The 16,607-nt window shown below is 38.5% G+C and overlaps 1 protein-coding gene across 8 annotated transcripts in view; it reads left to right on the top strand.

Annotated features, from left to right (window-relative positions):
* ENAH (ENAH actin regulator) overlaps positions 1 to 15,909 on the top strand; it is a 101,496-nt gene extending 85,587 nt beyond the window's left edge. For 2 of the 8 annotated variants that reach the window (XM_054820097.1, XM_054820099.1), the window contains 5 exons: positions 1,808 to 1,874; positions 4,343 to 4,405; positions 8,662 to 8,740; positions 11,662 to 11,719; positions 12,646 to 15,909. In XM_054820097.1, coding sequence (XP_054676072.1) covers positions 1,808 to 1,874; positions 4,343 to 4,405; positions 8,662 to 8,740; positions 11,662 to 11,719; positions 12,646 to 12,683 — 305 coding nt within the window. In that variant the 3' untranslated portion in view covers positions 12,684 to 15,909. The remainder of the gene's footprint in view (positions 1 to 1,807; positions 1,875 to 4,342; positions 4,406 to 8,661; positions 8,741 to 11,661; positions 11,720 to 12,645) is intronic. The other 6 variants (XM_054820101.1, XM_054820104.1, XM_054820098.1 and 3 more) reach the window with 3 other exon arrangements.
* The last annotated feature ends 698 nt before the right edge of the window (positions 15,910 to 16,607 follow it).

Raw genomic sequence — 16,607 nt, 5'->3', positions numbered from 1 at the left:
TCCCTCTCCGGTTGCTTACAGGGAGGGTTACACCGTGATTACTTAGAAATATTAGTCCATTTCTGTATATAGTATATTCCTTTTAGGGGAAGAAATGTGCAGTCACATAAGGCTAAGAAAGACCTACGTTAAAACACATAAGGTAATAATATAAACAAAAGAAGCTCAAACCCATGGGATAGGCAACAGATGTATGGCCCTTGGATAATGTTGCTGTTTCACCTAGATAAGGCTAATCATGTGGTCCTTGAGCAAGCTGCAGCCATAGCAAAAGTTACTCAATTTTGTAGATACAGCTAAAATCCTGCGAGAATAATTCCTATGGCAGGACAAGTCCTGAAGCTTGGTATATCAAATTAAGCTTAAGACTTATTACTAGCACTGGTAACTTGTTGTTGGCCAAGTCACAGGCTATGCTAGCAGGCTTCTGCAAATCAGATATTCTCAGTATCTTAACTGCATCCTAGAGAACTTCCTGGTCAATATGAGACTCTGAAAGGGCATTTCTGCCCCTCAGCTTGCCCAGTTTAGCAGAGCTGAGCAATACAAAAGAAAGGGAATAAACCAAACAACCCCCAAATCTGAAATACAGACTGATAATTCAGTGGCACGTTAAAGTCCTGAGTAAGTAATGACAATTCACACTACAGAAAGACTGTTCTAATTTGTGCAGATTGTAAGGAATGAAAACCTGATCTGTAAGGAATGAAGCGTTTGTGGTGATAGGTATGTCCTGAGGAAGCACTTAGGTGGACACCACTAAAGGAGAAAAAAAACCTCATTCACCGTGCAAGAACACAAAATGAACAGTCCTTAGCTGAACTGTTTGCCCTGTTTTGGCTGTGATTTCTGTCTGTCTGCTGTTGACAAACCAACCTGCACAATAAAGCTAACTTTCACGTGCGACTTTAGATCACTGAAATAAACTCAGGATAGCAGGTCAAAGTCTGTCAGAGCAGATTCTAAGCAGAACTGAGAGCAGGCTCTATGATGGAAAGTGAAGCATGAGCATGTATAAAGATAGATTGGGCTTTTTTTTAAACTTGGCTACAAATTAGACTCATGCCTGTAGACTGGGCCCAAAAGTCCTTTTCTGCAGTGCTTGCCCATAGAGTATAAGCTGCCCAGATGGGAGTAAAGATGCAAAGTAAAACTTTTGTCAAGTATCACAGGTGGTAAGTAAACCACAATCACTCCTGGATCCCAGGACAATGTACCTTTAGTTTTGAGTCTGTGTTATTTTGAAAGGGGGAAATGATACATTGCAACTTTAGAAGTATCTTTTTGGGGACAAGATTTTGGAAAATAGCTACTTTGTTGCTGAAAGGTATTCTAGTTGTGTGAGGTGGTATCATCCCTGCTGTCACTTCTTTGAAATTGACACTGAATTAATTTTACATAATTCATTAACAGCTCAGGAAAACTCATTTTTCTTAAAAACGTCTTCCCCCAGTATTTGAAGCTGACTATTTGGTTATAGTTCTGGAATTCCACGTTTCACAACTGAAGCAATCAGATACACAAAGTGTAGGTAGACCTTCTCCCAGTTGGATTAAGAATCAAACAGAATTTACGATGTCTAGAACAAAAGTGAGACTTTAAGATGCTATCATAACATAAATAGTAGTATGATTAAAAATAAGATGAATACTACAGGAGGTAGCTTAATATGAAAGAACTAATGCAATGTAGTAACACAAAAAAAAAAAAAAGGCTACCTTAAGTTGCCAGGTACTTGAAGTTTCCTCACGTAAGTTACACAATGGATAGAAAAAGCAGTTTTTAATCTTCTCACTGTGTTTTCCAGAACTAACAAGAAAGCCTTGGGAAAGAACAAATACAGTGAATGGAAGCAAGTCACCCGTTATCTCCAGGTACTCCCTTTTGTACCAGCTATCTTTTCCTTACGTTTGCTGTTGTTGCTCGTGCTGGTAATGGTACTGGACTAAAATAGCAAAAATCACCTTAATAGTATTAAAAGCAAAATGTATGGGTTTGAAATTGCTGCTGTGAAACTGTGTTTGGCAGTTTTAATTAGGAATGAAGAGTTGCTTTTGGAGAATGGTAGTAAGTGAAATTTTTGACAGTAAAATCAAAAATAAAACCCAAAAAGATTCCTTAACAATTGCTGGTGTATAACGTCAATTATTAAGGTGTATGTTTGCCCACAGCAATGTTTAATTCTTTCTATTTAAATTTTAAAGTCTAAAATTTGCTGCAAGGGAAAAACCAAATTCAGTGCTGGGATTCATATATTCAGTAGTAAATCTAGTGAATAGGTTTTCTTCTTTCTATTTCTGTGCTAGTCATAGAATGATTATCTAGATATTTAAGCCATCTTGGTAATATTTGATTCCGTGACAATTTTCAGTAGCTGTCTCATACCAATCCAAGGAAGCCCATCCTAAAGAAGTATAGAAATATTATACATCCTTCAGTGCATTAACCAGTCTTTGGTAACTTGTCACCTGGAACTTTGATAGGCAGTGGGCATTTTGGTAGGCATTTCAGTAGTGCAAAGAATGAAATGGCTGCTTTAGCATTTTTTAATTTATTTTTGAGGTCTATTTAATTGCCATTTGCATTAAGCAGAAGGCTTGTGGTTCAGTTTAGAATTCCTGTATATTCTATGTAAAGGATTCTGACCTGTGATAATCTGACAAAGTTATCTGAATTTCTTGAGAGAAAACAAAAGAACATGTTAAACTTGAGAATGATGTGTTTGAAATTACTTGAATTCTCCTTACAATTCTGGGCTGTTGGAAACAGCTAAGTGAGATTTGGTGATTAGAGAAGAAAAAAACAGTTGTTCTCTAAGTGGCGTTACTTGTGGTTTGAGATTGCCATCGAGGTCTTCAGTTCTAAAATGGAGCACTAAACACTCTCAGCCTGTATCAGTATCCTTGTCTATCATTCAGAAATAAAGAAGTCCGGGAGCTTAAAATGTCTGCAGCCTTGATTCTGGTTGCTTGCTTTGTTTTTTGTCAAAAAGCAGGTGATATTGGTGGTGATGTCCCCTCTGCTATCCTGTCAGTGTAACAAAATACTGCTTTACCTTTAGCCTTGACTTCCCCCTACTTTCCTCCCCCTCGCCCCCTGTAGGTCTCACCTGCTTTAACAGAGGTCTCTTCTTTTTAAGCAGATTGAGGTATCAATACATGGCATTGAGGGGCAACTTGTCATAGAAATAATTTGTGTAAGGAATCCTAAAGAGCATTTTAGATTTCATATTGTTTAAGACAGTTGCTGGCCTGGCCCTTTGGCTATAGATGCCTTATGGATAAGCAGTTGAAGAAAGGAAAGTGAAGGGATTAATAAATAGGGCAATTCTCCATATCAGACTCCTTTGGGGAGTCTGGGATGTCCTTCAATCTTCATTCTACCTGTCCCTACAGCTGTAGCTTCTTGTGAACTGTTTTATGCATCCTGTCTCATTGCTCTTGTTTCAACCGGTGAAATTCAGAGGTTACTGAGGTCTGTTGAGAAATGTTTTCTGACCTAGAAGAGCTTTGAGAGTTCTCTTGAGACATATTGAGAAAATCTCTCCATCAAGCTTTTGTCTTCAGTCATCCAATGGAAAATGTTGATAGAATTCAGCTTTGAGAGCCTCACTGGATGTATACTCTAAAAGTACTTCCAAAATAAGAATTCCGTGTTTATCAAATGTCAGTATTATTATTCTAGTGCTGTCATAACCTGCTGGAAGGTGCCATAGCATACATTTTAAGACAGCTCGTACAGTTTTCTAGTCAATGTTGATGGTTTGAGGAATGTTTCATGAACTGAGAAAGAAAATGTATTAGTAGAAGTCTCTCTTGAATATCCTTGCATTTTCCTTAATTCTCACAGTTGCCAAGTTGAACTCAGCAAGCAGCTTGTTAAGTAACTTTGAGTGAGTTAGTCAAAGGGTGCTGCTGTTTGAAACACTAATACTGTGTTTGCCAAAAGGGGATATCTTCCACCTGGTAAGGCTCAAGAACCTGCTTCTGACCTCTACAGGGAGGATAGGAGTCATTTACAGAAATTAAATAAAGCATGCCTAAGAAACTGGCAAGTAAGCAAAACTTTCTCTTCAGAGCTTCTGAGCAGGTAGACAATAAGGAGTTTTTCCAAATGAATGTTCTAAGTGTTTTAAAATAACTAGTGTCCTGTTTTAAAATCAGGCCTTTTTTTGTAGCAGACTTTGAAAAGACTTAAGCTGCCTGCTTTTAGTATTTCCTGAAACATTCAAATAGAACTCGTGGAACACAACTAGTTAAACTCCATGGTATTTAAGGTGCTAAAACTGAACATAATTAAGACCTATTATAGCTTGTTAAGGTAGTGTTTCTCCCCTTCGTAGACGGGAATCTCCGTGGAAAAATCTGCTTGCTTCTGAAAACAGGTTCTATGATTCATTAAACAGGTATCACCCTGTTGGGATTTGAGACTGTAATAACCATTTTGACCAATTCAGGGTTGGACTTTTTCTACATGGATTGGTAATCACCACACACACCACCAAGTTCCTCTACACATTTTGTTTGTCCAGTTGAGCCTATTTTTGGACTGGTTAAAAGCAGATGGTGCCAACGGGAAGTTGAGACTGCTTAAGAACCAGCTATGAATTATTTCGTATTAAATACTGGTTTTCTGGCAGACATCACCTGCAAAGGTACAAATTCCTGTTGGATATGCCAAGATTTAGTGAAACATTTACAGTGTTTTGAGAAGTGGGTTTTCAAAAATGTAAGTTTAGGTACGCAGGAAGAGCAGTTAATGTTCCAGGTGAATTTTCACATCTGCTTTTCACGAATTAAGTAAAGATAACAGATTTTGCCTGATTTAAACATCAGAAAATCCTTTTAAAAAAAAAAAAAAAAATCCTTGTTAAAGATAAACTAATGTTTCTGTTGGGAACATATTCACAAATTAGAATCAAAATCATGTCTATTTTAACCTGTAGATCTCAGTTTCATTCTCTGTAGTGGTAGTCGTAAAATACATCAAAAGCCTTCAGGTTTTAAGAGCTTCTGCAGGTAAACATGTTACAGAGCCCCTCAGAATTACAGAGTCAAATTCCAGCTTTGTTTTTCATGAAGGCAGTCATTGTGGTGACTACTTAATCTTTTGTATGAAAAGTTCCCCTTTAGCTACTTACCTTGGGTGGTGTATTCTGCATGTTGGCATGGATAAAATCTTTATCTTGCATGCTTGATTTAAGGTGCTTTAGGGCCTATTGAGGTTGCCTCCCTGTCCTGTTAGGCAATGCTATGAAAAACCACATGGGAGAGCTCTTTAGCCATCTTAGGTTTGAATGGTTGGGATGTTTTATTCACTAAATTTCAGTAGTTAATGTTTTCCTTAATGGCAACTGCATTCACCATTAATCTTTCTTCTGAGCGAGCTGAAGAAGGAAAAGGGATAATTTTGAGGAGAAGAAAGCTAGATTTGACTGACATTAGACATTATCTAGTTTACAAATTGTGGTCTTTAATATTTGACTGAATGAAGAATGTTTTGCATTTCAGAAAGCAAAAATGGAATACATTCTTAAGACTGAGCGGTAGAGTTCATAAAGGGGCTTTTCTGTTGAGATTTTTGACAGGTAGCAGGAGTATCTAGTGTATGATTGGTAGAGCTGTCTTTAGAATATAAACATCTGAAGCAAAAGAAACATGAAGCAGTCTGTCTGTGGAGAGCTCTTCTTTAAAGCAATTTCATTAAAATATTAAAGTAATAAATAATTTTATTAAAATATTAAAGTATATTCTTGTTTGGGGTCTTCCATTAAGGCACGTAGGAGGTCCCTGCTATCACTTGCCAGGAACTGCATTTGAGAGGGATGCTGATTCTTTTTTTCAGTCACGCTGGGTAAATGCTGTAATGCCATAGCGTATGGGAACCAAGTGATAGTGGAAATGATTAGAAACTGTATATGGAGAATCTGAAAAACTTGTGCTATTCTACTTGGAGTAAGTCAGTCATGTTCACAGGTGGAGGTGTAAACTGCAAGTAACACTTTAAATACCAGATATGTGACGAAACAGCAATTACCAACGATCTTGTCTTGATGAATGTTTTTGAGCGAGGAATTCTTTCATAAGGAACTTAAGCACTGTTGATATCTAAAGAGTTTTGGAAAAGATCCCAAACTGTGGTTTGTCTTCATAGCATTAGTGCACGCTGTAGATCTTCTGGTGGTTACAAGGTGAATTCTATTTTCCATCTTTTTCTACTATCAAGTTACTGAATATTTTGTCTTCTGTCTTACTTGGTGGATCATGTATTTCATTTCGGTGTGTTTCAAGCAATACTAATGTTAGCAATTTCTTTCTTGGAACATACGTTTAAACAGCTTTAGACTTACATCTAAGCAGCTGTAGCAATTGAGCAGTGTGATCCCAAGTGAAGAACCGAACTGGTCTAATAACATAGGATGTTCGTGCACCTCTCTGATGCAAAGTCCAGCAGCAAAGGGACAGTTACACAATCCCTTCTGCTGACTCTGTTTTGCATGGCTAACTGCTGGCAGTTTTTTCTTAAATGGGTGCCACTAGGCTTGACGTAACTAACTTGTCAGTGCACAGAAACAATCATGAAGTGTTTAAAAAAAAAATAAAAATTGTCAAGAGGTTTCTACCACCTACAGAGGATTTACTGCCTTTTGAAAAGATGAATGGACTTGGATGTACCAATTCAAAATGTCCTGTCAACCAGAATTACTCGGTAGCTATGAGGGTTTTAATAAATTTTTTTTGAATGTGTCAGGCTCTTCAGTGATACAGGCCATATGCCCTATTACAGGTTAGGGGGAGGAAACAGGTAAATCTTGTGTCCCATGTTGTTTCTTAACATTTTTCACACTGGGAACCTACAAGAGTTAAAAGTATCTGCTGGAGAGCACAAACCTGGGAAAGTTTCTGTAATATCAAAATGACGTTTTAGTGTGCATGCCCTTTTCTGTTGGGAGATGCATTTTGAGTGTTTTCCTTCAGTTAGCAAATAAGAAAATAGTCCTATCATGTTACAAAAGTCATCAAGACAATCCAGTATGAGGCTTATTCTACTTGTACTGAATAGAGACAGTGTAATCAGACAATTTCTTCATACATGAACTGCTGTCTTGTAAGGCAAAATGCATGAAAGCTGAAGGTAGTGGTTTTGTAAAAACAAACATATATATAGGTTCACTATTCTTTTTCTGAGTGAGAACACATTTTTTTTAATCAGCTAAATTAAAATACATGAATTGAAAAATTAAAGCAATGGATGTACTGCTTGTATCTCTCACACGTTCTTCTTTATTCTGAAAAAGATAGTTTTATACTATGTATTTGAGAGAAGATAAAGCACAGAACTGTGCTTTTCCTGCTGGTTTGTCTTTTTTTTATTCCTGGCCACCTTCCATTGTAATAAATAATGCTGTACCTTCAGGTAATGACTCCAGAAAAATGCAGTGTTTAATGAATTCATCCTGTGTAAGAATTCTGAAGTGAGACACTGAATTTAGGCCAGGCTTTTTTGTTCAGTGATGCCACATACAAGGACAATGAAATAGAACCCAATTCAGACTACTGATACCCTGCCCTTCCTTAACGTTAGCATACTGTGATAATTCTAAACAGTGGGGAAACCTCTTGACATGAACTGTCAGCAATTTTATCAACTTCTTTGGGCTTAACACTTTATAGAATAATGGAGGGAGAATGTTAGCCAAGATATGAACAGTAATTAAGAACAGCAGAACATTCCTCCCTCTTTGTCCCACATCATCCATGCATCCATCCATCCCTGCTTTGGAGAACCGTTTCTGTGTTCCTGCTGTTAGCGTCTAGGTTTTGTCTCTGCTCGTAGCTATAGGTATGCAAGGCCCTGTGGAAGCATAGTAAGTACATGAGTCTGAGTTACACCTTGTACCAACAGGGGATCAAAAAAAGAGAAGTGAGAATGTAGAAAACCTGCTTCTTCTGGAATGTGTATTAAAAATGCAAGGTAGCCTTGCTGGGTAAGCAAGTTTTCAATGTCTTCGAGTATTGCGTAAGCAAACATTGAATGTGACATAGTCCAAAACACTAGAACTTCTTCTCAAGTATTATTTTATAAATCTTTCTGCTGTTAAGTATTTGCTTTCAGTAGCTTGAGAAAGCAATTGATGGAATGATTTAGGTTGGGAGTTAGATAAGGTCGCTCAAATGTTGAAAATCTGCCAGGGTTATTCCTTAGCATTCAGTTACAGCATCAACATGTAGTCATTAGAGGGAGTGCTTCTTTCAGAGCGCCTCTTTTGAAATGAGTAAGCAGTTGAAAAGGGAGAAGGGAAAGTGTCTGACATTTGAAGGCGTTCAGCTTTTCATGCCCATTATGAAAAAATGAGAAACCACTGACAGTGAAATCTGTCTGTTTCTTGAAAAGTTCTTGTTTTGAATTAATAACTCTCATTCTTATGGTAATTAATCTTTCCAGTGTGTGGAAAATGTTCTTGGTTGTTGCTTTCTATTCTGTGTGGTATTTTGGGTCTGCCTGATTTCCCACCCTCCCACTCCCAACATTTTTTTTTTCTTCATTTTGATTCTTTACTATGATTTTAATACATGAATGTTAGCAAGTTTGATGGGGAAAGTCCTGTTATCCTGTCATAATGAGTGACCAGTAATTCATGGATATGTTTTTGTACTGCAGACCAAAATCTACACCAACGGGGCAACCCAGTGCCAATGGAGTACAGTCAGAAGGTCTAGATTATGAGAGATTGAAACAGGTATGTATATAATGTTTTGAATAGAAAACCTTGGGTATAAGGACTTGTAGCTGTCCAATACCAGTTTTTAACTGTTTTCTTAACTAGTTCCAAACTTAAATAATGATTTAGTAATTATTAGTCATTATTTTTCCCCAGATGTTTCAGTATTCTTAAAAGCCGTAAATGTAGGATGGTGGCTTACACAGCCCCATTACTTTCTCACAGATGCTTGTTCTTGCATTTTGCGTTAGACAGCACACACAAGATGGTGTTGATACTATGGATGGAACTGGGAAACTGGTTTGCCTGGGAAACCTTTCCTTCTCTTCTCCTCTCCACCCAAACCAACAAGCAAACAAACAAATAACAAGCCCTCACAGCAGTTCTAGTAGAACAAGCATCACCACGTTTTATATCAGATGTGAGCACCCATGGTCATGGTCTGGTAGTGAAAGAGCATCCAGTGATGCCACCTTTTGTGTAGCTATCGTGGGTAAGAGCAGAGGAGAGTATTGTGGGAAGAAGGCGGCAGCTGCCTGCTGTTAGATGAGGAAAAGACTTTATGGGTTGCTTTGGAAATTGTTTGGTAACAGTTAGCTGTAGATGACAGGCCTTTGTCAAGTACACTTGCCAAACAGACAAACCTGTGCAACCAGAGGCTTGGCAAGGGATCTCTTGTGACTGGTATGAAGACAGGAGCTATCACTTAAGAGCATTAGTGATCTTTAGACTGAGCAGATGTTCCACACTCCTAGAACAGGAGCCCCCAGAGGAGTAAGTGGGTGTAGGGTATGTGTGTTCCTCCAACTACTGAGAAGTGCCCATTTGCTGAGGAGGCCCTCAGATGATATCTTTGCTGCTGCTGGTGGGTGCTTTCAGTGCAGATGTCCTTTTGAGAGCAGTTGTTGCCTGGGGAATTGGGCTGATGCCAACCTGAGCAGACTTGTCTAAGGTGTTTGGAGTCCATGTGTGAGAATGCTGCTTTGTATTTTTGCCCTATTGTGCTTTGTGGTGTATCTAGTAATCTTCAGGGTCTTTGGGAATGGTGAGGACAATGTGCAGCAGGGAAACCTGATTCCCATAGGTGAGCAGCATTTCAGCATGGTGTCCCTGATATAGAGGGGTGGTATGGTGGGGGTTGCTGGCCTGCTGGTGGCTTGCTGAGTGAGGCTTGGGCAAAAACATTAGTGTACTTTCTGAGTGCCAGTCTGAGTTGTGTGGTGTGAGGAGTCATGTCTGAGGTCTTGGTACTGGTTTTTGGCCACGTTCATCCATACTGAGCTGGTGGAAGCTCCTTTTCTTGGGGAGCATGTTGAGATGGTGCTAGTTACTTTTCTGACAGAGACTATGAGCACACAGTGTATTGTGGGTGTGATCCACCCCTTTTCCAGGCAAGGCTCTGCTGAAGTTGGATCCCTGCCCTTGAAAAGGGGAAGGTGATGTGCTTGCTGTTGCCAGAGGGCTCTACATTCAGGAGTCTGTAGAGCAGTGGTTGGTAGTACAGCGGGTGGGTTCAAGACTTGGCAGGTTTGGGGGTTCGTTGTTTGTAGGGCCGTGGTGTTGGCAGCAGTGTTTTTCAGAGGGAGTGTGAATTGTGGAATTGGAGGTGAGGGATCTTCCTCAAGTGGCATTTGGATCAATGGGCTGGTCCCTGAGTGGGAAGGGGAGTTCTAGAGCGGGGTCCAGCTGGTTGGTTCTAGATCGGCTTGTGAGTCAGAGATCAGTTCTAGAGTGGAGTCTGTTTTGGTGGTTGGTTCTAGATCAGGTTCTTGTCCAGGAGGCTGTTCTAGAGTGGGTTCTGGCTCACAGGTTGTTCTGTGTGTTCTAGAATCTAGTTCAAAGGGCAATCCTATTTTGTCATTGCAAGAGGATGTGCGGTACTCTTGCTACAACTTCCATGAAATGCCGCTGATGACAGCAGTCTGACTGCTGTTCTTTTTTTTTTTTTTTTTTTTTTTTTTCAGTTGTGGGTTGTTGTTTTGTTTTTTTTCTGGAGTGCTTTTTTTTCTTCTCTGGTTCTTTTGAGTTGAAGGCACAGAGGATTGGGATCCTATCATCCCATAAAGCACAGCTGTCCCAATTTTCCAGCACACCGACTATCGCTGCCTCCGTTAAGATTCTTTTCTTTGGAAGGTGTGTCCATGCGTGTGTCTTCCACCAACAGCTCATAAAAGACTCAGCAAGTCTAGAGTACACTAGAGTAATTACACGCTCAGTTGTGAACAGCATGCTAACCCCAAAGCTGAAAAAGAAACAGATGAAATCTGGATGAGTTTCTTGCTGACTACAGATTTGGCCAGGAGGTGACAGTCTCCGCTGCAGAAACAGGCACTAACCCCCATGCTGCTTGTAAAAACATTGTCACCAAATCATCTGTTAACATCACTTGGATGAAAGGCTGGAGAAAACAGCAAGCGGGTGACAGCACCTCACTCCCTCACCTTCATTCCCTCACATTCTACTTAGTGACTGGGAATACCTCGATAACTTGATCCCCTTTTTTTCTTATTTTCTTTGAATATTTTCTTGGCTTGTGGTTTTTAGTTAGCTACTTTTTTTTTTTGCATTCCACATCACATTTCATCTGTAGCAAAGCTCTCATTTTGAAGGGATGTGCCAAGTATTTTTAATTTTTTTTTTATTTAGCAATTACTTTAGTGCAATATTCTAGTGTCAGTATGTCCCTTTTCTCATAAGTTCCACAGGAATCAATTTGTAGGATTTCTATGGAAGGTGTTGGTTTTGGTTTTTTTTTTTTTTCCTTCGTTGTACCTGCATTAAGAATGTTTTAGGGATGCTTTAGATTTGGGGGATTAACTTGGAAGATAAAGGCTGCATTATGCATTTCGGAAGTGTTAAAGGTTGATTTCTCTCAGCAGAAAATTACTAAGCTGTTCATGTTGCAAAACTAATCTATTATTTATGCTCTGACACCATAGGACATTTTAGATGAAATGAGGAAGGAGTTAACGAAATTAAAGGAAGAACTCATTGATGGTAGGTATCAATCTGTTTGCTGTTGCTGTTCAGTCTTAGAGTAAGTAGCTATAGGTGCACAACAATGTAAATATAATGTCTTTCTAGCCCGAGAATGATACATTGGTAAAAGTAGCTTTGTTGTTAGTCTGGTGGCATACTTCCATTTGTGCCAGACCTGTTCTGATTGATGTGCCTGTATTTGTTTTCTCCTGTGCTTTTTGTTTTAGTAGTACATTGACACCAAGTAGTGTCTTCTAAAAGTGGTTGGAGGGATGCTGTATTTGAGCAATTTGCAGTTATCCTTGTATCATGTGGTGGTAGGTGGGTTATTTTTAAATAATCTAGAGCTGCTGAGGTGAATATTTTAAAACTGGTAATATTCAGACTAGGATTGTGCTTCCAGTTTTCAGTCATAGGGAAGTCATATTAAACTGATACCACTGCTGGTAAAATATCAGATGTCATCAACTGATGTCATAGAAAGCGCTGACTGGTTTTGGGCTGCAGAGAATGCAGTGCTTTTCCATGTATTTTGACCATGCTGTGTACCACAGCCTTTTAGGACAGTACGCTGCAAACAAGGGAGGGCTCTGAGGCTGCTCTTAAACGAACAAAATTAAAAATAAATGAGCCCACTCATATGGTCCTTAATAATCCCAGTGTTGGTGATTATCATCAGGTAAGGTCACGGACTTACTGGAGATGCAGAACTGAAAAACAGGATTTTAACAAAAATTTTACAGCAGGAAAAAGGGTACTACTGCCTGGTTGAGAATGACACTTGTCTGAAGCCACACAAAGCTATCTTACGTGCAGGTTATTCACTCTCTAAGACTGGTGGGGCAGGGTGAGCCTTCTTTAAGGGGGTCAGTTGTGTATTCTGGCTTTCTGCCTTGACTTTGACTATTTGATTTGTTAACTTATCTTTCTCTTTCTCTCTCTAGCTATCAGGCAGGAACTCAGCAAGTCCAATACTGCATAGAAAGACTAGTACTAAGCCGATGTGACTCTTTAACTTGGTATAAAACTGACTACGTTTTGTGAGCTGTTAGAAGAAAACGGAGACAGACAGACACTTGGAAGGAGGGAGAAACAACCTATTCTGAAAAGCTTCAGACACATCACTCTGGTGATATGCTATTCCCCTCCTAGTTTGCAGCTTTTTTCTGACCTTTACAGCAGGGTGGAAAAGACTCTTAAAGTTACTGTAATGATTATGCAGAAATTGCTACACCTATCAGACAAGATCACAGTGCTTTGAAGTCTACTCATGTCAAGATAAAATTGCACATGTTTCAGAATTTGTTGTTAAGACAAAAAACAGGGAAAAGCTTGGGAAGGCTTTTCAGAGAGGTTTTCTTTATTAATGAAGGAGTTAGCAAGTTATACTGTTGTACTTCAAATGTATCTCAGGTTTGTCTTCCTATCATATCTGATATTTCCATGAATAATTTAAAAGATCAGATGTGTAGAAGTTCAGTTCACAAAACACGGAACAATTAGAAACGCGTGCTTTTAAAGGGCAATATTTGTAAGTGAATGACTTAGTGATGACATATCAAGATTTTGGAATTTTATGATAGGAAGCCTCTCTAGTTAGCCTTCATGCAATTTTATAGGAAAATGAAAAAAAGCAAATACAGTCCAGAGTTAAAAGATGTAGATGCCTTCCTACATTGTTACGATGCTTTACCAAATCTAAGACTTCTACATAATGCGAATCAGCAGTCAAATGTAAATCATTAGTATGTTGTAGATTTACAGTAGATTTTGGGGCTTTTTTTAGATTTATGCATGTGGACATTTTTGTAATGTAACACAACACAGCCAGCTTTTTAATTAAAAGAAAAATTGCATGTCACAGAGTAGCCTTTTCATTTGTAAGGCTTAATTTATGCCCAGAAAGATGTGGGATGAGGGAGGGGGAAGGTGACACACTTTTATTACTTTCTACACTTTTTCTTCATCTTACATGCATGTGTAATAATGAGGAAAACGTGACTTTTATCAGTAACCATGTTAATGGAACCAGGTACTTAATCCTTTTGTATCTTTTTTCAGTTTTCTATTTGAAATTCAGTAATACTTCCATAACGGTTCTGAAACTCCCGTGTGAACCTAACTCATTTCTCAGTGAGAGAACAAATATGTAGGCATCTGAGTTACTGAGGATGCCCCTGTGTAAGTGCGTTGTCCTTCACCTTTTTACCATGACCCTCTGCTTCACTCTTTTGAGACTCCTTTTTTGATTGTTTGATGAAACAGGACAGCAGTTAGTTACCTTAGAATGATGGAGCATCAGGTCACAGAGAATGTCCCCTTCTCCTCCTAATTTATCTGCCGCCCTCCTTCCAAAAAACTCAAACCCAACAAAAAAACCCCACAGCTCCACACAACCCAAACCCTGAACAGCAGCAATGGTATGCCATTGGTTTCAGTCAACAATTTGAGAATCATTTTGGGGGGAGATGATACCTTTCCCAGGGTTTTTGGATTTTATGCTTGTAATTTTTTTTTAAGTTTTTTTTGAATGTGGTACAGTTCAGTGGGATAGAAGTTTTGTGAATTGGATCTGTAGTGCTTTGGACAAGGAATATGGATCAAAATCTTCCCTTTTCCTTTTCACTGTCAATTTTTCTGAGCCGTAACAGTGCCATGTTTGCTTTGGGATCTGTGCTGATCCAAAAGAAAAGTTTACTTGCAAGTTTTGGAGAGATTAATGTTTCAGCTTAAAAGTATACGCAGCTCCATTCGTAGGACAAATGCTTTCAATAACATACTGTCTCAAGTGCTGAACACCAAAGCAAAACAGCACTTACAGCTTTGGAAAGGCTTCAACAGGAAATTTTTCTCCAATTCAAACATTTCCTGTTTCTATAGGTTCAAATTCTGAGAGAAGTCTCCAGTGGAAATACTGCTTAACTCCATTTATTAATCATTTTTTAAAAAAAAAGAAAAACAAAAGCATTTTTCTGCATGCATTTATTGAAGGCATTAAAAAATTAATCTGTAGTAAGCTTGTCAAGTACTGTTTTTCTCAAAACAAGAGGAGGCATTTTCATCTTTGTTGATGTAACTTTTTGTTTTACACGGACTTTTTGAGCATTAAGGACGTTTACCCTTGTCAGAAATCATGTTTGATTTGTTTCTAGGAGAGTTCAGGAGTAGCATAGTGGAATAGTGTGAATGGGTACAAGTGGTCCAAAATTAAAGGCTGAACTACTAGATTGTGCAAGGAACTGGCTTATGCACTAAACGTTTTGTGCCTTGGTCTACAATTAACATGATTTCTGTTTAAAAGAAAAAGGAACAGATGTCGTCTTTTGTGCTGCTTCTACATACATACTTTCTGTAATCCCAAACTGCCGAATTGGTTCCTTCCAGAAAATCGGATTGAATTAAAGATTACTGTAGACATTTCCTGTCCTACTGACAGTTGCACCGTTTCTAGAGATTTCAGTATTGAAAATGAACTGCAGAAGCTAAGATTATTTTGCCTACTGGTAACTAAGTTCTTTAAAAACCATATTGTGGTGGTTCTGTGCTTTTGTACAACGGATATCTTAAGCTGAGGGCAGTTTAAGGGATCCTTTCTAATGCCAGGAAGGCATTGCTTTCCTCAACACTGTGATCTGACCTGTGATAAACCTGTACTATAGACAAGTGGCTACCAAGTCAACTGCAAACCAACTGAATGTAAAAATCTTAGTGCTGGTGCTGAAATCTCTTCAGATAGTCATAATGATTTCCAGTTCATTGTTTTGCAAAGTTATCGAGCATCAAGTGTCAATCAAAGACTGAAGATGATCACTAATGAATGTTGACTTTTCATGCATTTAGGTTTACCTTCTTTTTAGTTTCTCAGTTCATTCTCTGCTATTTTTATCATACTGTGTCATTTTAAATTTCTTACATGCTAACGTTTTGTTTGAGCGAATGAAATAAAATTGCAATATATACGCATTGCCACCATTTATTTCTGGAACTTCGTAGAAGACTCTCTGAGGTTTACTATTCAAATGCCCAAAATTTGTAATGACTGTGATCATTCCTTACTCCTTGATTCCACCCCTCCCTTCTGCTTCTCCATCAGAAGATTCAGTAGAAACAAGCGAAGACTTACCTTACAATGAATGTAATCGCAGGGACTATGTAACATTCATGAATGGTAACTGCTGTACATAAATTAAAATCCATTTTAAATATATGATTTGATTTACATTCTCACACAGCATACACTTTGATCTCTGTATCCACAGAAAACTTGGAAGGGAGGGAGAGGGAAAGACCGAGGAGAAAAAATAATTACAGTTAGTCCAACTTTTTCTCTTGCTGCTTTCATGTTCATGACTTATTTTCAATACCGGTAATAAAGAAAACCTACCGTGAAAGTTCAATATAGCATTCTGTATGCTAAGGACAGTTCTGCTCAATTTGTCTTACAGCCAAATATTGAGTGTAGCTGTTTAAATGTCCTTGACTTAGCATCCTGAAAGCTGTACTTCTCTGCTGTTGCTTTGTTGTTGAGAGAGATGATGGGATAATCCAGCTTTGGCCAACCATTGGTACCGGTGCCAAGTTTGGCACCAACCTTAATGAGTTATAAAGGGGTTTGTAAAATAAAATTATTGCTAGACTATAAAATGGTCTGCTATTATTTAGGTAGTGTTTAGGCAACAAGTATAAAAAATTCTGATTTAAATTTCTGAACAGTGTTACAAAATCTGTCCATCGGTGTCAGGAGATGTACCATTGTGTATTTTTAAAGTTGTGTATTACAAAAGTAGGAAGGTGGTCTGCGGTTGATCAAACTGGTGATTATCAGCACTTCATATAGGCTCTTCCTGAAAATGTTTTAAGTAGGCTCAGTTCCGGTGCTAAATAGTACTTGCCAGCGTGTCTCTTA

The sequence above is a fragment of the Grus americana genome, chromosome 3 (assembly GCF_028858705.1).
Source record: "Grus americana isolate bGruAme1 chromosome 3, bGruAme1.mat, whole genome shotgun sequence".
NCBI lineage: Eukaryota > Metazoa > Chordata > Aves > Gruiformes > Gruidae > Grus > Grus americana.
Note: the sequence above shows the minus strand (reverse complement) of the source record. Positions and strands in the feature narration are given on the sequence as shown.